Genomic DNA, 20176 nt, shown 5'->3' with positions numbered 1-20176 from the left:
TGATGCATCTTAGATGGCCGCTTGCTAGCTTTTAAGACCCCAAATGCCACTCGCTAAAGTAGGATGCAGAACATTTTCTTAATTAAGCTTTGTTATGCCAATTGACCTAGATGTCCCCTGAAAGCATGGTCCCCAGACGCCCGCCCCTGCTATTCTGTCCCTCAAAGTATTTGATTGTATTCAGGAAACTTCTTAGCTTTGGTTTAGTCCAGTTGTGCTGACTTCCCCTGTAGTGTGTGTTGTCCTTCCCTTCACCTAAGATAATTCTTGTCTACTGTCTAGCTAGTGAATACCCCTCTCCCTCCCTCCCCACCTCGTAACCATCAAAGAATGTTTTCTTCTGTGTTTAAACCTTTTCTTTAGTTCTTATAATAGTGGTCTCATACAATATTTGTTGGAAAAGAGTTGATTTCTAATCAAATTCAGTTGCGACCATAGTGACTATGAGCCACTGAGCAATCAGAAACCCAGGTGAGAGGGAGGTAGGTGGCCAGGATTCGTATTAGGGGTAATGTGAGGGCTGTTCCGGCTAGAACTGTTCTTGGAAGATATATTGACTATTACTACATCTCCCTCCCCCACTTTTTTTTTTTTTTTGCCCGATTGACTTACTATAGCTGAAGACATTTGGAATACCCTTTGCCATCTTGCTAAACCTCTTTCTCAGTGGAATTAAAAATTAATTCCTTCAAATCTCTGAAGTAGACAGAGAGCTTGAAACCTCACATGTTCTCAGTGCTCTCCATTACTTCCAAAAATAAATTCTCTCCTCGAGTTGATGGGAGAGTGGGCAGGCGGGATTGGCCGGGCGCCATGTTTTCTTTCTTTGCTCCTCCTAGCAATCTGTGTTTTGCAGCAATATGGCCGTCTATCTTTTCAGCCGTTTTTAAGATTTATACTCTGGTTCAAAGAATTACTGTTAGCAAGAGTGAGAAGTTATTTTTAGTCTCCAAAAAAGTCCATTTTGAAGTGGGTGAAAGCTATCCCTCAGTCCGATTTCTCAACACGTAGGGTGTGAATATATGTGCTTGGAAAGGCCAGAGCAGTCTCCTGGACTGGGCTTGTGCATTTTCACAGGCACACACATGTGGCCATGGCCTGCCTCGTAAGTGACCTCTCTTTCCTCCCCCCTCACTGCGTCATCCAGATGGCAGCAAGAAGCTGAGGCCCAGAGAAATGTAGTCTCCCCCGCAGACCAGGTCAAAGACCACAGACTGTGGGTTCGGTCCAGAAAACATTCTCCACACAGCAGATAATTTGGGTTACATGGTCCAGTAAATTATTCTGAAGGAGCTGATGGGAGTTTTTTCCCTCTACTAGTGCCTCTCAAATGCTACCTGCATCAGAATCCCCTGGAGGGCTTGTGCAAACCCATTTTGCCAGACCCCACCTCCAGAGTTCCTGATTCTGCAGGTCGGGGGTGGGGCCTGAGAATCGCATCTCTCACAAGCTCCCAGGTGACGCTGAGGCTGCGGGGCCGGGACCCCACTTGGAGTGGCAGTACTCTAAAATACAGTTCTGACACTTTATCACTGGCGGTGCGGGCGCTTGCTGTGGCCGGGATGTGGGCTTCACGAAAGCTAAGAGAGACCCATCCGCTGCAGACAAGACAAAACAAATCCTCCAGGGTCTTGAAGGCAGGCTTTTCCGTGTCACGCCTTTCATTAACTCTTGTGCAAGTGGCGATTAAAACCCAGTGTATTCACGGTTTCCATCATGGCTGTGTAAACAGCTCCTAGAGAAATAAAACATCCGGCGCTGTGTTTGTGTGTGCTGCCTGTAGCAATAGCAACAGCTGATAATGCCACCAGCAGCCTTCATGTTTCTCCGGGAGGGGACAGAACCTGCCCAGTCCCGTCCAGGCGTCTCTTCTCACAGGGGAGGAGAGGGCTGGGTATGTTGCGCAGGCCTGCGAGGGCTCACGTGTTCTTGTGTTGTGTCTCCTGTGTAGGGTGCCAGTGCTTACATTCTGAATTACTTAATGTACATCCTGTGGGCGTTGCTGTTTGCATTTTTGGCCGTCTCCCTGGTGCGGGTATTTGCGCCCTACGCCTGTGGCTCAGGTATACCAGAGGTGAGTGTGGCTGATTGTCTTTTGTACCAATACAAAGAGTAGCACTATGTGCTAAGCACAGTTCCAAGCATTTAACATAAAAAACCAAACCAGTTGCCGTTGATTCCCACTCATGGCGACCCCATGTGTGTCAGAGTAGAACTGGACTCCACAGGGTTTTCAGTGGCTGACTTTTCAGAAGTAGATTGCCAGGCCTTTCTTCTGAGCATCTCTGGGTGGACTTGAACCTCTAACGTTTCAGTTAGCAGTCGAGCCGATGAGGTCAGTACTGTTATTCTCCATTTGCTAGGTGAGGTAACTGAAGCTTGGAGAGGTTAAATCACCTGCCCAAGGTCACCAAGCCAGTATGCTGGGAGTTGAACCCAGCAGTCTGGCTTCAGGCTTTGGAATCTTAACTGCTGTGCTCTGTTGCTCCTCAGATGATGAAAGCCTTGTCTTTGCAAATCAGGCAAGTCTTGAAGCCTGTGGGATCGCAGTTCATTAACCACGCACATCAGGTGGCTCAGGACTAACTTGTCAGTGCATCTGGGATGTCATGTGAAGAAAGACCGGAGGGGGATTGGGTACGGAGAAAGTTTCCTGATGATTCCGCTCCCTTGCCACGCTTTGCGCTTGTAGTGACAAGGTAATGGAAACCTTGAAAACACGGGCTTCCCCGTGCAGTGGGTGCTCTGCAGGCGTGGCCCTGTGTGCTCTGAGTTCTCGTTCCCGGTTTTCAGCACCACCATGTAACCAGAGTGTGAGCAAAGTGACCTCACTGATCAAGGGGAATGCCTGAAACTCACTTTTCAACCTGGGAGGATCTACCCACTGGAATGACAGTAATTGCGCTAATTCCCAGAAAGCCCAGACAGGGAACATTTTTTGGCAGATATAATTTTTGAAGTTCTCATATTATCTATCATGGAGGCAGTTCAGTTCCCCTTTCACGTTGGTGCTTCAGCAATGCCCAGAGGCCATAGAGAGGCTCCCTGTGAGGATGCAGATGTGACTGGGGACCCCTTGGCTGCTGGTGCCCAGCCCTTTGGGAGTGCCCTCCAGCACTGACCTGGGCTCAGCAATGTGGCAGGCTTCTGTGCATGGGGGCTTGTTCTCTTGCTGCTCTTGGAGCCTGAGACCACCTTGTGAAGAAGCCCAGGCTAGCCTGCTGGGGGATGGGTGATCCCAGCCACATCATCCATGGTCTCCAGATGTGTGAACAAGCCCAGGCAGGAACAGCCAAGCCCCACCCAAACTAGAAGGACCACCCACCCAGCTGATCCCGGCCCAAACTGCCGACTTGCAGAATGACGCACTAACTAAATACAGCTCATCCTCAGTATTGACGGATTCCATATTCTCGAATTCACCTATTCACTGAAAACACTCACGGTCATTCACAGATATGTGTACGCACAGAGCAGCAGTGAAGGTGAACAAGGCTCGTTCGGTATTTGAGGGAACTTCTAGGAGATAACTACCACAAAGAATGAGAATCGACTATCGCCGCTGCATTTGGGGTGGTGGTTTGTTCTGTTGCTAAAGCTACCTGATGCATGTGCTAATGGAAAAATTAGCAAAACTTAGGCAAAGCCACCACGTTGTTGAAAAATAATTGATCGAAGTACTGGACAGTCAACTGAGCAAATGACACTATGGAATTCTTTTTTTCTAAGAAGATGGAAGGCATGGTCTTAAAGTTGGAAGGTGATGCTAATAAATAAAAGAACACTTGCCTGCATCTTGCTAGATTGGAAGAACAAAGCTAGGGAAACTTGCATAGGTATCTTTGAAATGAAATGGTTGGTATGGCATCTTGCCACTGGGATAAAGAGAGATCCAAGGCAGGAAGGAGATTTGTCATCAAAACCAAAAGGAGAGTGTAACAAGGTCCCTAAATGAAAAGATCAAAGACTAAATACACGAAGAATCTCAACAACTGGAAGCTGTTTATCACTACATTTGGTTATCTGGCACGAGACACACTGTCTAACAGAAAACACCGCCACGAAGAGATGGAAGATGAAAGAATTAGCCTGAATCCCAGCGGCTCTAAAAAAAAAAAAAAGTACTATTGAGGTTCTTTTCTTCCAACTGTACATTTGCATGTGAGAAAGTTTACTTGCAGAGAATTCCACAGGGAGGAGAGGGACTGGAAAAACCAGACCCTCTCCTCTCTAAGGTTCTTTCCCTAATGCAGAGCACAAAGAGTTAAAGAGGACCAAAAAATGATGCCTGGGAAAAGCTAAAGGAATAATCTTTCCCGATTTGTACAGTGCTTCTTGATACAGGGTCGCTATGAGTCGGAATCAACTCGACAGCGATGGGTTTTCTTGATATAAAGCACATTTAGAAGCGAACAGTCAGTTTCTTGGACTTTGGAATTTGGAGCTGAGCTGGGCCACGGCGTCTTCTTTCTGCTTGTGTTTGTGATCAGTGGAACCGCTGTCAACTGCGGGAGAAGTCATGTCCCTTAGAACACTCTTGGAGTTGATGTTACACAACATTAATGATCTTACAAATATTCTACTTCTCTGAGAAGATTCTGGTATTAAAGTTAACACCACGAAGTCACCAATCTGCTGCAGTACATCTAGTTAAAGCCCTGCCGGGCCAGTCTCTATTAATTCAAATTAAAGCAAGTGATTGGATTTTGGCATCTACTGGGAATGAATTTGCCTTCCCAGCCCCTAATTTGGTCATGACAATTTTATAAAATCATTTTAGAGAATTACAAAATACCTATTACATTGTTCTATTCACCACATGTCACGGCTGGCAAAGACTCGGGTAATTTAGATGCTTGTAATTTTCTAAATGGTATTATGCTTTTCAGCTGTACCCTGGGGTCTCCATCCACATTAACTAACTGACAAAAAATTATAGATAATTTTATTCAAGGCAACAAAAAAGGGCAGGATTGTGGCAGGCATAATAAAACATTCCTTAAATAAAGGGATCTGAGCTCCCCAGAGCACAGGTTCAATTAGGCTAACTACCACTAGTTAAAGTCTAGTTTAACCACCGCTTGTTTTTCTGCTGTTAGTTAAAGGCTAAAGAAATACCATCTGGCTGTATAGCTAGAACCACAACCTGTCTGTGTGTCGTACTGTGGTGGCTTGCGTGTTGCTGTGATACTGGAAGCTATGCCACCAGTATTTTAGATATCAGCAGGGTCACCCATGGTGGACAGGTTTCAGAGGAACTTCCAGACTAAGACTAGGAAGAAAGGCCTGGTGATCTACTTCTGAAAATTAGCCAATGAAAACCTTATGGATCACAACAGAATATTGTCCAACTGGACTCACACATGCCAACGATCATGAATATGGTGCAGGACTGGGCAACATTTCATTCTGTCATACATGGGATCACCATGAGTTGGGGCCAACTTGACAGCAGCTAACAATAACAAGTATAACTAGAAGCCTGCATCATGTTCTTACAGGAAGGTTGTCGTTGCGTTCTGGGAATCAGAACACGCACACACAGACACACGCTCACTCTCTGTGTGTCGGGCTTTATCTCTTTCTCTCCTTGAATTAAGATGCAGATTTCCATCAATAACTCCTGAGATGAAAATGGTTGCGTTTGGCATCTGGACTGTAGTTTGCCGACCCCTGACCTAAAGTATTTAATTGACATTTTGCTCGATTTGCTCTCCATCTCTTTATATTGGACATCTTTCAATAGTCAAACGTTAACAGTTAAAAGGTATATGTCTTTTCTCAGCACAACAAAGGGTAACATGAACAGAATAAAATGCCATAAATGAAACGAGACCTTGGTAATTACTTCTTCAGTCCTCGTTATGATGTCTTAGTATGCTAGGAATTCTTAAGGTTTACCACTCATTGGATCTTTTAAAGATTTCTGTTAATAAAACATAAAATTATATATGAAGAAAATAAAAATTCTGTTAACATAATATGGTATAAAATTATAGCAAAATAAATTAAAACAGCCTCTCCTGAAGCAGTTAATGCGCTCCCTGCTAACCAAAAGGTTGGTGGCTTGAATCTACCCAGAGGTGCCTCGAAAGAAAGGCCTGGTGATCTGTTTCTGAAAAATCAGCCATAGAAAACCCTACATAGCACAGTTCTACTCTACACTCATGGGGTCGCCAGGAGTAGAAATCAACTGGATGACTACTGGGTTTAGTCTGGGTTTTGCATATGATCTAGTGCATCTAAGCTTTAAAAATGCGTTTCTGAGGAGTTAGTTATGTTTCTAGCCATGGCGTTGGAGCAGCTGATTCTCGCCTCCTTCTCCATCCTCTGTTTCAGATAAAGACCATTTTGAGCGGCTTTATTATCAGGGGCTACCTGGGCAAGTGGACTCTGCTCATCAAGACCGTCACCTTGGTGCTGGTCGTGTCCTCTGGCCTGAGCCTCGGCAAGGAAGGGCCCTTGGTGCACGTGGCTTGTTGCTGTGGCAACTTCTTCAGTAGCCTTTTCTCCAAGTACAGCAAGAATGAGGGCAAGAGGCGCGAGGTGAGCCGGCTCAGATCTACCCACAGCCCCTCGCCAGCCCTGCCTGCTCCTGGTTCTTTACAGGAAAGGATGCGGGCTTACACTGAATGGTTTGCCTTATAGGTACTTTCAGCTGCTGCCGCCGCTGGAGTCTCTGTGGCCTTTGGCGCCCCAATTGGAGGTGTGCTTTTCAGCCTGGAGGAGGTGAGAGTGGGTGCTGAGGGGATTTGTGGGGGGGTTTGCTTTTTTTTTCCCCTTAAATAACACATTTGCCAGTTTTGTTTTATTGACACATTTGCCAACTCAGCATTTTTCAGGTGTACAATGTAGTGATCTCAATCACATTAATCATGTTGTGCAACTGTCACCCATAATCGTTGCCAAATTTCCCATCACCATAAACGCTCACCTCCCTGAACAACAACTCCTCTCCCCGTCCCCCGCCCCGGTCACCACTAATAAACTTTAGTCTCTATACGTTTGCCCATTCTTGTTATTTCATAGAAGTGAGAGCATACAATGTTTATCCTTTTGTGATTGGCTTGTCTCACTCAGCATAAGGTTTTCAAGGTTCATCCACGTTGCAACACATATCAGGACTCCATTTCTCATAATATTCTGCTGTGTGCGTGGATCACATTTTGTTTATCCGTTCATCCATTGACAGACATTTAGGTTGTTTCCACCTTTTCGGAATTAGTGGTTTTGAGGAGCAAGGAATAGTTGGATGGTGGGCACAGCAGGGGGTTTCCACTGTAACTCTTGGGGGCCTAGATTCAGAGAAGGGTTTGCTGAGATCCCTGCCATTCATTAAGGAACCACGATGTCTGCCATTGAATATCTCTTCGTAAGTATTGTTTTAAAAACTGCTAATATGATTTTTTTGAAGATTTCGTGTTCGCTGTTTTCCTCATATTCAATTAAGCGTTTTTGTTTTTGGCAACTCAAATGGCTTTATTCCAGAGGTTGGCAGACTTTTTCTGTAAAAAGCCAGCTAATAAATCTTTTAGGCAAGCTGTGCATTTCTGTCACAACTACTTAACTCTGCCATTGTGGCGTGAAGAGCAGCCATAGACGATACGTAAACGAATGGGCATGGATGTGTTCCAATAAAACTTTATTTATGGACACTGAAATGTGAATTTTATGTAATTTTCACATGTCACAAAGTATTCTTTTTTAAAAAACTATTTAAAAATATAAAAGCCATTCTTAGTGTGTGAGTCGTACAAAAACATTTGGTGGGGAAGCGTTGGCAGTTTGCCAACCCCTGGTCTATTTTGTTGGCTGTAGAATCAAATCCAGAGGCTCCTGTGCTTTTAGGAGGGTCTCTGTGCCATAAACAAAATTATGATTAAATACTTTCATTTCTCTTAAAACAAAACAGCTCAAGCCCACCTTGATTCATATGCATTCCACTTTCAGAGACACTTAGAGTCCTCTAAATATTCTTGTGGATGCATTTCGGTCAGAAGTAAACCTAGATTGATGAAGTTATTCCCACCATCCTTTGCTCTTAGAGTGTGTCTTTGGTGCCATGGCCAGCAGGTGGCTGCCGACAAGTTGGGCTGGGGCTCAGAGCACCTCCTTCTCTGGACAGAGTCTAACGTTCCATCTGTTCCCCCAGGTCAGTTACTACTTCCCCTTGAAGACCTTGTGGAGGTCGTTTTTTGCGGCCCTAGTGGCGGCCTTCACACTGCGATCCATCAACCCCTTTGGCAACAGCCGCCTTGTCCTCTTCTATGTGGAATATCACACCCCCTGGTACATGGCTGAACTCTTCCCCTTCATCCTGCTGGGGGTCTTTGGGGGCTTGTGGGGAACCCTCTTCATCCGCTGTAACATCGCCTGGTGCCGGAGGCGTAAAACCACCAAGCTGGGGAAGTACCCGGTGCTGGAGGTCATCGTGGTCACCGCCATCACCACCATCATTGCCTACCCGAACCCTTACACACGCCAGAGCACCAGCGAGCTCATTTCCGAGCTGTTCAATGACTGCGGTGCCCTTGAGTCCTCCCAGCTCTGTGACTACATCAATGACCCCAACATGACCAGGCCTGTGGACGACATTCCTGACCGGCCAGCCGGGCTTGGGGTATACACGGCCATGTGGCAGCTGGCCCTGGCGCTTGTCTTCAAAATTGTCATTACCATATTCACCTTTGGTATGAAGGTGAGTGAAGGGGAAGAGATGGGGGGGACCCCTGTCCTTCTGGGCATAGCAGTCTACTTTCCAAAATAAAATTGATGGGAGGAGAAGGGGAGCTGACCGTGACTGAATTTTCTCCTGTTTCTGGCCCTTGAAATTCTTGATTTCTTTTAGTTGTCACAACAAGCCTGTGAAACATGAAATAGAGATTTTAATCCCATTTTACAAGCAAGGAAGCGAAGGTTCCGAGAGCTGAAGCGGCTTGCTCAGACCCACAGCTTGTGGCGGGTAGAGGCAGTAACCGAAGCCACTCGATCACATTCCCAGGGCAGGTGGTCATCCAGGTTCATCTGTTGGCTGGTGGGAAAATCCCGGGTTCGGATCCATAGACATGCTGTGAGCCTCAGCTGCATCCTAGGTACCGTGCTAAGTCTAGGGATACAGACCCCAACACAGCGCTGGCCTTGGAAAGGCACCAGCTCCTGGGACAGAAGGCCACGGGCAGAGCCCCCTGACTGGAGGACGTGAGCTGAGCCTGGCTGGGCATCGCAGATGCGGTCCGGGCCCTCGTTCTCTCCGGACGGGGAGTGCCCTGGCCCGCTCTAGAGGGCAGGGCGCCTTTCGTGATTCTTGTTACTAAAGCCAGCGAAAGGACAGTTCCTTTTTAAATGGATATGATTGAACACTATGCTAAATCAGTTCAGACATTCTTCGAAAGCCTTTCCTACAGAACGTTCTCTTATGGAAACTGGCATTGAGTTACTGCTTTTTTAAAGTTGAGGTGAAATTCACATAACACACACTTAACAACTCTTAAAGTGAGCAATTCAGTGCAACTGAGTACATTCACAATGTTATGCAGGCCCCACCTCTATCTAGTTCCAGAACATTCTCATCACCCCAAACCCTGTAACCATTAGCAGTCACTCCCCATTTCCTCTTCCCCAGCCCCTGGTCACCAGTCATAGACTTTCTGTCTGTATGCATTTGCCTATTCTAGATATTTCATGTCAGTTAAATCATACAATATTTGTCCCTTTGTGTCTGACTTATTTCACTTCATTGCATAAAGTTTTCAAGGTTCATCCATGATACAGAATGCAGTAGGACTTCATTTCTCTTTATGGCTGAATAATACTCCATTGCATGGGTAGACCAGGTTTTGTTGATCCATTCATCAGTTGATGGATGTTTATGTTTTTTTCCCCCTTTGGCTATTGTGAATAATGCTACTATTATTGATTTTTTTTTTTTTAACAAAGACTTAATTCAAATTGGTCATACAGAGAGCTATACGGCATGATGAATTTTCAGAGAACACACATGCTCATGTGCCCCTACTGTGATCAGAAGCAGAACGTTACCAGCCCCCTGGAACCCCGTGGTGTCCCATTACTATTGTTTCTTTTTAAAAAGTCTGAGAAACTGTGTACCTGAGTGTGTGGTGGTCAAATGCAAACCTGAACGTTTGGTTTAAGAACAAGGACCGGTGGACCTTATGAACCAGCTGACTTTACGGTCGGTCATCGCCTAGTCAAGGGTGTTATTTTTGTGTCTGTGGAAGGTGCTAACAGCATCTTTTGGAGCTTTCTGGAGAAAGTCTATTCTTTTTTTTAATATGTAATTTATTTTGTTGTTGTTGAGAATATACACAGCAAAACATACACCGTTCAACAGTTTCTACATGTACAATTTAGTGACATTCTGTGAGTTGTGCAACCATTCTCACCCTTCTTTTCTGAGTTGTTCCTCCCTCACTGCCCCCTAAGGTTCCTATCTAATCTTTCGAGTTGCTGTTGTCAGTTTGATTCCGTATAGATAGTTCTTGAAAGTGCACAATGCTCAAGGCAGACAATCTTTACTAGTTAAGCTAAACTATTGCTCAGTTTTAAGATGACTTCAGGGGATATTTTTGGTTTAAGGTTTAACGATTATGTCAGGATAATAGTTTCAGGGGTTCAGCCAACCTTCATGGCTCCAGGAAGTCTGGAATCCATGAGAATTTGAAATTCTGTTCTGCATTTTCCACTTTTGATCAGGATTCGTCCATGGAATCTTTGATCCAAATGTTCAGTAATGGTAGCCAGGCACCATCCAGTTCTTCTGGTGTCCTGGCAAAGGAGGCAATTGTTCATGGAGGGAAAGTCTGTTCTTAAGAGGGGATTAAGCAGCTATGGAATAAGGGGCAGCTCTGAAAGGTACAACTTCCTAAGGATTGTCCCAAGCTCTGGACATCACACATGAGGATGCAAATTTAACTTCCATAATTAGGTGAAAGGCCTACTTCCATCCTCAAATCGGTGCCCGTCTGGGGGCAGGCATAAATGGAGCTGCCGTTCAGGACCAGCCTCCCGTGTAATCTCAGTGAGCACGGTGGGTCAAGCATGTTCTCTGGCACATGGATGACCAATCAATAAACTAGAATGTTGTTGTAGGGTGCCGTTGAGTGACTCATAGTGACCCCATGTGACAGAACAGAACTGCCCCCACTGGATTTCCTAAGCTGTAATCTTCATGGGAGCAGATCCTGAGGTCTTTCTCCCGAGGAGCCACTGGTGGGTTTGAACCACTGACTTTTTGGTTGGCAGCTGAGCGCTTAACCGTTGCACCACCAAGGCTCCTTAAAATGTATTTGCATCCAGAAAAATATAAAACACGGTACTACCAGTACCTTTTCGTTGACATGGTCTATTTCTTTGGTACCTGTAAGCTGGCTCTAAAATGTTCAGGAAAGTGGGCTTGCTAGAAAGAGACAGCCACCTCCCTCCCCTCACTTAGAGAGGTGCCAGCCCCCGTAAAGAGGGCAGTCAGCACATGGGATCTCCGTGAGTCACAATCGACTCAACGGCAACGAACAACAACCTCAGTCCTTAGAAAGCTTCTTGACCATTCTGTGGCGGCTGCGATGATGCAGTCAGCGCCTTTATTTGACCTAGGAGCCCTCGCAGGCCTTCCTTTTCTGTTCTCCTGCTGTGGCTCGACGTTTCATTTCCAAAGGCAATCTGAACGGTGCGGCAAGGGGAGAGAGAAAGTGGCGAGTCTCCCAAGTGACAGTCTCACTCCGAATGTGCTTTGCAGTGGGATTGATGATTCTTTAATCCACAGCGGGCAAAACAGGCTAGCTTTTGAAGGCAAGGAAATGGAAGTGTAGAGTGGCTTCTCCCCGAGTCACAGGAGACTTGGCGGCCGCAGCAGGGAGCATCAGGGCCCCTCTGCCCAGATGGCCTGTGTGGATGAGCTGTGCCTCCTGGGAAGACGGAGTGCAGAGCCAGCTTGTCAGGGGACTGTGTTTGCTGGGCTTTGTGAAGCGGGCAGTGGGACCCCTTCCCTCATGTGGCTTTTCTCTGTGTGCCCCCTCAAGATCCCATCGGGTCTCTTCATCCCCAGCATGGCAGTGGGGGCGATGGCCGGCAGGATGGTGGGCATCGGTGTGGAGCAGCTGGCTTACCACCACCATGACTGGATCATCTTCCGAAACTGGTGCCGGCCCGGAGCGGACTGCGTCACCCCGGGGCTCTATGCAATGGTGGGAGCTGCCGCCTGCCTAGGTATAACCCCGTTGGGCGGGGGGAGGGGGCGCAAGGAGAGGCTGGTCTGGCTTAGACGGTGGGCAAGGACGTGAGCATGTGCATTGCTCCGAGTGGGCCAGGTTGTGCTGTGTAACAGGTAAGCCCTTAAATCTCAGTGCCTTAACACACCAAAGGCTTGCTTTTTGTTCATGGTATACATATGTAATATCATGTAAGGCTTTTCTCCACCCAGTCATTCAGGGACCCAGGCTAATGGAGGCACCACCATCTTGTAGCTGTACCATCTAGAACAGTAGTTCTCACCTAGGGACAATTTTGTCCCCTAGGGACCTGATGGCGCGGTGGTTAAGAGCTCGGCTGCTAACCAAAAGGTTGGCAGTTCGAATCCACCAGCTGCTCCTTGCAGACCCTATGGGGCAGTTCTACTCTGTCATTTGGGGTCGCTATGAGTTGGAATCGAGTTGTTGACATCAGGTTTAGAGACATTTCACAGTGTCTGGAAACATTTTTAGTTTTCACAACTGAGAGCAGGGTATGCTACTAGGATCTAGTAGGTAGAGGCCAGGGATACTGCTAAACATCCTATAGTGCACAGGATAGCTCCCCCACCCCGCTGCAAACCCACACACAGAGAATGATCTGGCCTCAAATGTCACTAGTGCCAAGGTTGAGAAGCCCTGCTTTAACCACACTGGAAGAACGGGAGTGGGTACCGATTCTATTCTCCCTTGCCTATCAAGGGACACAAGGACCCTGGTAACAAGGGTGGGTGCGTCAGCTCTTTATAGCCCTAAGGGTTGCTATGATTGGCCAGCTTATGGGCGTCTGGAGGAGAGCCCCACGTGAGGAGTCAGAAGCCTGCCCAACCCACGGAGCAGCCACTCACTAAACAGCGCCTAGTAGGGCTCTGGGTGAATCGACAACCCAGGGTCCCTCAGTAGAGCAGGGCCACCCAGTTGGATGTGATTTACAGTTCTCTGGTGGAAGGTCAGGTCCCTGGGTGACACAAACGGTTTGCGTTCGACTACTAACCAAAAGGTTGGCAGTTCAAACCCACCCAGTGGCACCGCAGAAGAAAGGCCTGGCAGTCTGCTTCTGTGTAAAGATGACAGCCAAGAAAACCCTATGGGGCGGTTCTACTCTAACAATGGGGTCACTTTGAGTTGGAGTCAACTTGACGGCAATGGAGTTGGATAGGGTTTGGTGGAAGGCCACACTTAACAGGGCCTGGTCTGTTCCAGAGGGCCAGCATGGGTGACATTTAGGACTCTCCTTAGAGCAAGTATGTGGGGACTTTACAGCCCCCTCCTCTGGTGGCGCAGTGGTTAAGAGCTCGGCTGCTAACCAAAGGTCAGCAGTTCGAATCCACCAGCCACTCCTTGGAAACCCTATGGGGCAGTTCTACTCTGTCCTATAGGGTTGCTATGAGTCCAAATTGACTTCGACGGCAATGGGTTTGGCCACAGTCCACACCCTCAGGACGGTCCGCGGCTGAGCTTGGGGTTCCTCCTCTCTCCCGTTGCAGGCGGAGTCACCAGGATGACAGTGTCGCTGGTGGTCATCATGTTTGAATTAACGGGTGGCCTCGAGTACATCGTGCCCCTGATGGCGGCAGCCGTGACCAGCAAGTGGGTGGCTGATGCCTTTGGGAAAGAAGGCATCTACGAGGCCCACATCCACCTAAATGGGTACCCGTTTCTGGATGTGAAGGACGAGTTCACCCACCGCACGCTGGCCACCGACGTCATGCGACCCCGGCGCGGGGAGCCGCCGCTGTCCGTGCTCACGCAGGACAGCATGACTGTCGAGGACGTGGAGACGCTTATTAAGGAGACCGACTACAACGGCTTCCCCGTGGTGGTCTCCAGAGACTCCGAGCGCCTCATTGGATTTGCCCAGAGGAGAGAACTGATCCTCGCGATAAGTGAGTAAAGAGGGGATGGCCGTGTTTTACGGAGAGGTGAGAGGCAGCCTCCTAATTCTCCAAGAAGTTAAAGAGAATGTAAAAAAGATCAGTGGCCTTGAAGCCCGGGCCTCTCAAGCATTAGTGTCTATTTGTATCACTAGGAGATCCAGTTAAAATGCAGGTTCTGAGTCGGTAGGCCAGGGTAAGGCCTGAGACTCTGCATTTCTCATAAACACTTGTTCCGTCCATTTCCACCAGTCAGAGGCCCATCTGGGGTCATGAGCAGACGTCGTCGCTGGAAGTCAGTTCCAAGGGATTGTGTTCCCCCTCATGGTCTAGCTGAGATGAGCCATACTGAGGGGCAGCTGTTGATTTGGGATGAGGCCCAGGTGGGGCATCCCAAAGACAGGGGGCTCGGAGAAGCAAGCCCACAGCACCGTCAGCCTGGGATGGTGCGTTGGAAGGGGGGCAGTGGGAGGGAGGATGCCAGAGATAAGGGCCGGGGGCCAGGGCTGTGAGGGTTGTTGGGAGCCTCAGGCAAGAGGAGCAGTGAGTCCCAGGGGGCTCTGGGTGGGTCCTGCCCAACTCCTGATGTCACAGGGGTGGGACCAGCATCCCATTTAGGTTGGGGGGGGGGCATGGGGGCCATGACAGGGCTCATGTGCACTGGAAGATTTGATGAGCTCTTCCAGAGTATTGATGCAGCTCGTCAGTGGACCTCTCGCCGTGTGATTGCAAATAGCCCCACCATGAACACACCTGGGCCAGATGACTGTTTGTTCCTTTCCTGGGCTGCCTGTTTCTAAGGCTGTTCCTTTGAGTCTACAGAACCTCTTCCCAATGTTAAATAGATTTTTAAATATCTTTAAACTATCTTCAGGAGCCTCTGTGGCGCTGGCCCAGAAGGTCAGCAGTTCGAACCCACCAGCCACTGCACGGGAGAAAAGACCTGGCGATCTGCCCTCATAAAGATTGTTGTGTTGTTGTTTGAGTTGGTTCCGACTCCTGGCAACCCTGTGTACAACAGAATGAAACCCTGCCCAGTCCTGCACCATCCTCACAATCATTATGCTTGAGCCCATTGTTGCAGCCACTATGTCAATCCATCTCGTTGAGGGTCTTCCTCTTTTTTGATGACCCTCTACTTTACCAAGCATGATATCCTTCTCTAGGGATTGGTCCCTCCTGATAATATGTCCAAAGTAAGCCAGATGAAGTCTTGCCATCCTCACTTCCAAGGAGCATTCTGGCTGTACTTCCTCCAAGACAGATTTGTTGGTTCTTCTGGCAGTCCATGGTATATTCAGTATTCTTTGCCAACACCATAATTCAAAGGCATCAATATTTCTGTCAATAATAAGGTTTTTTAAAAAGCTGTATAAGTAGGGTTGGGTCTGTTTTAAAATAATTTAATCAGCAGCCTTTAGAAAATGTATTCATGCCCTAAAATCTTTTAAGCAAAGGTTGAAATTTAAAAACGAAAGGTAATAAATGTCAAGGCATCTATTACCTATTGTGTTGCTCCCGGCACACCTGCTAAGAGGGAGCTTACTAATTACTGCAAACCATTACTGTAATCAAGTGGGAAGCAGTAATTGTCATCAACCTGTTAGAGAATAATGTTCAACTTGCCAACGGAGCATCTTCTAGAAGCTATGTTTGGAATGTCTGGAGAGGCAACACGCGGTGTAAATAATACCTATATGCTTTCAATCAGCCGATAATAGTATAGTAGCTGCTATAGGGTTATGTGGTTTGTGGAAAGGCAAGGAGTTTTAGCTCTGAGCAATCAGGAAAGCTGTTTTCCTGATCCATGGAAATAGAAGAATCTCCGTACTCTGGTCGATGACCTGTGTCTGTGGAATTATATGACCTTTCATGAATATAGAAATAAACCATTAGCATTTAGCTGGTAGCTATCCCATGCCAAGTTCATTTTCAGGGGAATTGGGAGCAAACGTGAAAGCCTCCAACATGATTTGGGCAAGAAAAGAAGGGAAAATGAGGTAAAGAAGGCTTTTTGTTACTCATTGTGTTTAAAATTGTAACAGCTGCTTACACTGAAGCCAAAATGGTTTTCTTTTTTTCAAATCCATCTCTGGATACCAAACCATAGCCGTTGTCTTTGTTCGAGAGCAATTAGTTAGCACCACCGAGCAATGTGGCTCTCTGTGCCATCACATATTAACACATGGGGCCGTTTGAGACCCTTGTTCAAATCCCTGGTCAATGAGACTTTACATCTCGTTGCTGTTTGCTAATACGAGGCTCTTTTCTGTACTTAGCACAGCCAGACTCCTCTTGTCTTGAATTGTGCAATTAAGCGAGTGGGGACTCCAAAAGGACTCCGTGGGAAGCCGCCGAGTTGATTAAAGGGATGGAAAGTTAGAGTTACAGGGCAGAGTTAGAGAACTCTGATTTTGTTCGTCCAGTGGACGACTTAATGATGATTCTCCAGCATGTGGAAGATACAGAAAGGGATTTCCATCCAGGTTGGAACAAGAAGAGAGGTGTCTGATCTGTAGGCCAGATATTTAGGCTAGGGATGAAGGGGTTTCTGCCTGGGGGGGGGGCGCTGTTCAATATCGGAACAGTCCACGGAGAACAGTGGTGTCACCTCTGCCTTTCTGCTTGGGATGTTAGACGTACATGAGGAGGGGCCTCTCCATGCCTTACTGAACTATAACTTGTCATAAAATAATCTGCCTTTTTCTTCTACATAATCTTTACTATTTCATCTCGGTACTGACCACCACTGTGGTTGCTTCCATATTAATTACGCTTGTCTTATGGAAGCAGTTTTAATTAACAGGATGAGAGTATTGCATCCTTAAAAGTATAACTACCCTAAAATAGGGTTTCTCAACGTCAATACCATTGACATTTGGGGTCAGATCATTTTGTGTGTGTGGGGAGGACTTTCCTGTGTATTGTAGGATGTTGAGCAGCATCTCTGTTCTCCACCCACTAGAGGCCAGTAGCAACCCCCTTTCCCAAGTGCTGACAACCAAAAAATGTATCCAGACATGGCCAAATGTCCCTCGGGGGCACAATCGCCCACAACTGAGAACCATTGGTCGGAAAGCAATTCTAATAGTTCATCAGATGCGTGATTATTTCCGATCTTTTAAAACGCCTTGGCCTATCATAATTTGTGAAATTCATCTTACCAACACTGTGTTAATTATCCTTTCTACATCTGACATTGTGAACATAACACTGCTAGAGAGTGGAATGCCAGATTGAATAACCTCAGCAGGTACTCATAAAGTGCTGCTACCGATCCTAGTTCTAGTAGAATATACAACAAACCTCCTACATTAAAGAGTTTTAAAAACAGTTTAACTACTTAAATTTTAAAACATTTAAAACTGAAACTTATTGCATTTTTTTAAGCAAAAGTGATACATAACGCACAGAATATTGTGGAAATCTGAAGCAAAAGAAAAAATACAAATTGTGACCCACATGCTCAGCATCCAAAGGAGGCCCTGGTTAATATTTCAGTGCATTTCTTTCCTATCTTTTAGATCCTTTGAAACGTACATTTCAGTCTGTATTTCTTGTTTTCTTTTCCAACGTGGCTCCCAAGAGCTCTTGGGGTTTGTGAGTCTCTGCCTTGGTAGCACTGCATCATCTTCTGGGTAGGTAGTTGCTTTATCCTTTCTTGAGCATCCATCACGTACCAGTACTCTCCTGTTGTTGTTAGTTGCTGCCGAGTTGGCTCCGACTCACGGCAACCCCATGTGTGTAGGATTTTCAAGGCTGTGATCTTTTGGAAGCAGATCGCTGGGCTTGTCTCCCAAGGCACCTCTGAGTGGATTTGAACTGCCAGCCTTTTGGCTGGTAGTTGAGCGCTTAACTGTTTGCGCCACCCAGGGACTCCTAGTACTATCCTAGGGACTGGGAATACAGCGATGACAGTAGACAGTCTCTGCCCTCTGTGAACTTACATTCTGTAGTCTTATTACGGGCATTTTGGTGACTGATAAATATTTCTGGTCCAAACTGGGAGTAGATGGTTCACCCTAGTAGAGGGATGCAAAGAACTTGCTTTCTGGTTCTTCTTCCACTCACCAACTTTTGGCCAGTAGATAGCACTTCCACCCTCAAAGTTTGAAGCCTTAAGTCTTTATAATAGAGTTCCAAATTGGCCTAGCAGAGCCCTTCTGGAGAGGGTAGTAGTTGCCACTCTTGGAGTAGCAAGGAGCCCAGCTCAGATCTCCAGCTGTGAGCCCAGAAGATCCCTATGGCCCTTGCTTGGCAGTGACTTTCCTCGGAAGCGCTTTCCTTCCTAATGCCTCCTCTGTGAAATGGACTCCGTTCCATATGGCAGGCAGAACAGATATGCTGACGTTCAGTAGACCTGCTCATTCGTTCATTCACTTGTTGATGTGTAGATTCATGCATGCATTTGACGAGTATCTGTTTAGTGTCTACTGTGTGCTAGACATTGTCCAGGCACTGGGATTGCTTGATGAGTAAGAGTTCACTGAGTTAGCTGCTATTAGAGCTTCAAACCCCATCAGTAGATTCAGAGGAAATAGAAGCTTGCTATTTATTTTAACAAGTGGATTCACAGTTCACTAAGTTGTATACGGTTTTATAAGGTGTTCAGCAAATCCACGTGATCAGTCTAGATTGAGATTTGTGACCCCTCCAAGCCCAATGTTCAACCTGATTGTTGAAACGGGTGGAATTCCTGTTCTGTGGGATTTTTAGAGAATCAATCAGTCTAGGAAAATGAGCAAGCAAGTGTGTATTGACTGTTGCTTCCCAGTCTTAGTGCTTAAGGACGGAAACATCTTGATTTTGGAAAGAAGTGTGCAGTGTGTATCGTACAGCGTCTACCTTTGAAAACATATTGTGTACCAGTGTCGTCTCTATCTGTAGTTTAATCACATCCCATTTGATGTAACTCAATTTAACCTGACCCACATTAATGTGTAGGCATTTGCCTAGCGGGCCCTTGGTTCCTCTTTTAAACAGAGACCCTTTTTTAGACTCAGCCTGATCCCAAATGCTGCCAGTTTTCCATTAGACTATTCTCTTGCAATAAATGGCCTTGGAGGAGGCAGTTAGAATTTTATTTTTGAAAGAACAATATAGGTGAATAGTCGTCTATGAGAAGGCAAAAAATGTCTTCTAGAAACCAGGATGCATTTTAAGGCAAGCCTCACTGTACATTTTTCCCTAACCTTTTCCCATGAACCAAAAGAAAGATTAAAATTCCAACAGGAGGAAAATCGCCTTGGAGAAATATCTTGAGACCAATGGATTTATTTCATGTGTGACTTAAAATAGCCTGGGTTTCTAGCACTGCATTAAGCTGTATTTCTAATGAGTTCCTGTTACCCTACTTTTCTTTAGCTTTCTTTCACATGGCCTTCGCTACAGACAGAAATAGGCTAATTGTTACCATAACCGTTTTACTATCTTTCTTGAGACGTCCACAAAATGGCCCACTTTTAAGAGAGGAGATCCAAGGATGGGGGGAGGGGAAAAGTAGCTTTTCTAGGGATATTTCTTTGGTCCCAATAGTCAGATTTGGGACTGAGCTGCATTTCTGGGCTGGGAGCCTGGGCTGGTCCTATTGGTGCCTTGTTCCTCTCAGGATTCATAGTGCCGTTTGGGTGAGCTAGGAGTTAGTTTGTGAAAACAATGTCTTGAGGTCATTGGGCAGCTAAGTGAGGTGTCTTGTCATGTCAAACTTCAGGCCATGATGAGGTGAGGGAGTCTTAGGAAAGAAAACGTGAAGAGCCTTGAGCCGTTTGGGTGCCCTGGAGTCCAGGAGGGAAGCAGCAAGTGAATTCCCTCACAGGAGCCATCTTGAGTAGGCCCCAGACTTCAGACTTCGGCAGATAATGATCCGGTCCTAGCAGGGGGAAACTCATATAGCAGTAGCTCAAGAGAGATTCAGATTGTGCAGGTGTTTGGCTGAAGCCCCTCATTAAGAGTGTGCAGTTTGCCCTCTGAACCCCTTTTCCGTAGGATTCTAGAATGCTGGTGGAGGGAAGACATACATGTGCGTGTGTGGGTATGGGTGGGGGGAGTTGCTAGGAAAGG

The 20176-nt window shown here is 46.6% G+C and overlaps 1 protein-coding gene across 2 annotated transcripts in view; it reads left to right on the top strand.

Moving 5' to 3' along the window:
• CLCN4 (chloride voltage-gated channel 4) overlaps positions 1 to 20176 on the top strand; it is a 63870-nt gene that overhangs the window by 30605 nt on the left and 13089 nt on the right. For both annotated transcript variants that reach the window (XM_023740715.1, XM_023740716.1), the window contains 6 exons: positions 1952 to 2074; positions 6340 to 6546; positions 6649 to 6729; positions 8153 to 8698; positions 12036 to 12222; positions 13730 to 14128. In XM_023740715.1, the coding sequence (XP_023596483.1) occupies positions 1952 to 2074; positions 6340 to 6546; positions 6649 to 6729; positions 8153 to 8698; positions 12036 to 12222; positions 13730 to 14128 (1543 nt within the window). The remainder of the gene's footprint in view (positions 1 to 1951; positions 2075 to 6339; positions 6547 to 6648; positions 6730 to 8152; positions 8699 to 12035; positions 12223 to 13729; positions 14129 to 20176) is intronic.

Source organism: Trichechus manatus, unplaced genomic scaffold, assembly GCF_000243295.1.
Source record: "Trichechus manatus latirostris isolate Lorelei unplaced genomic scaffold, TriManLat1.0 scaffold00162, whole genome shotgun sequence".
Taxonomy (NCBI): domain Eukaryota; kingdom Metazoa; phylum Chordata; class Mammalia; order Sirenia; family Trichechidae; genus Trichechus; species Trichechus manatus.
The sequence above is the reverse complement of the archived record's forward strand: the minus strand, read 5'-3'. Positions and strand labels throughout refer to the sequence as shown.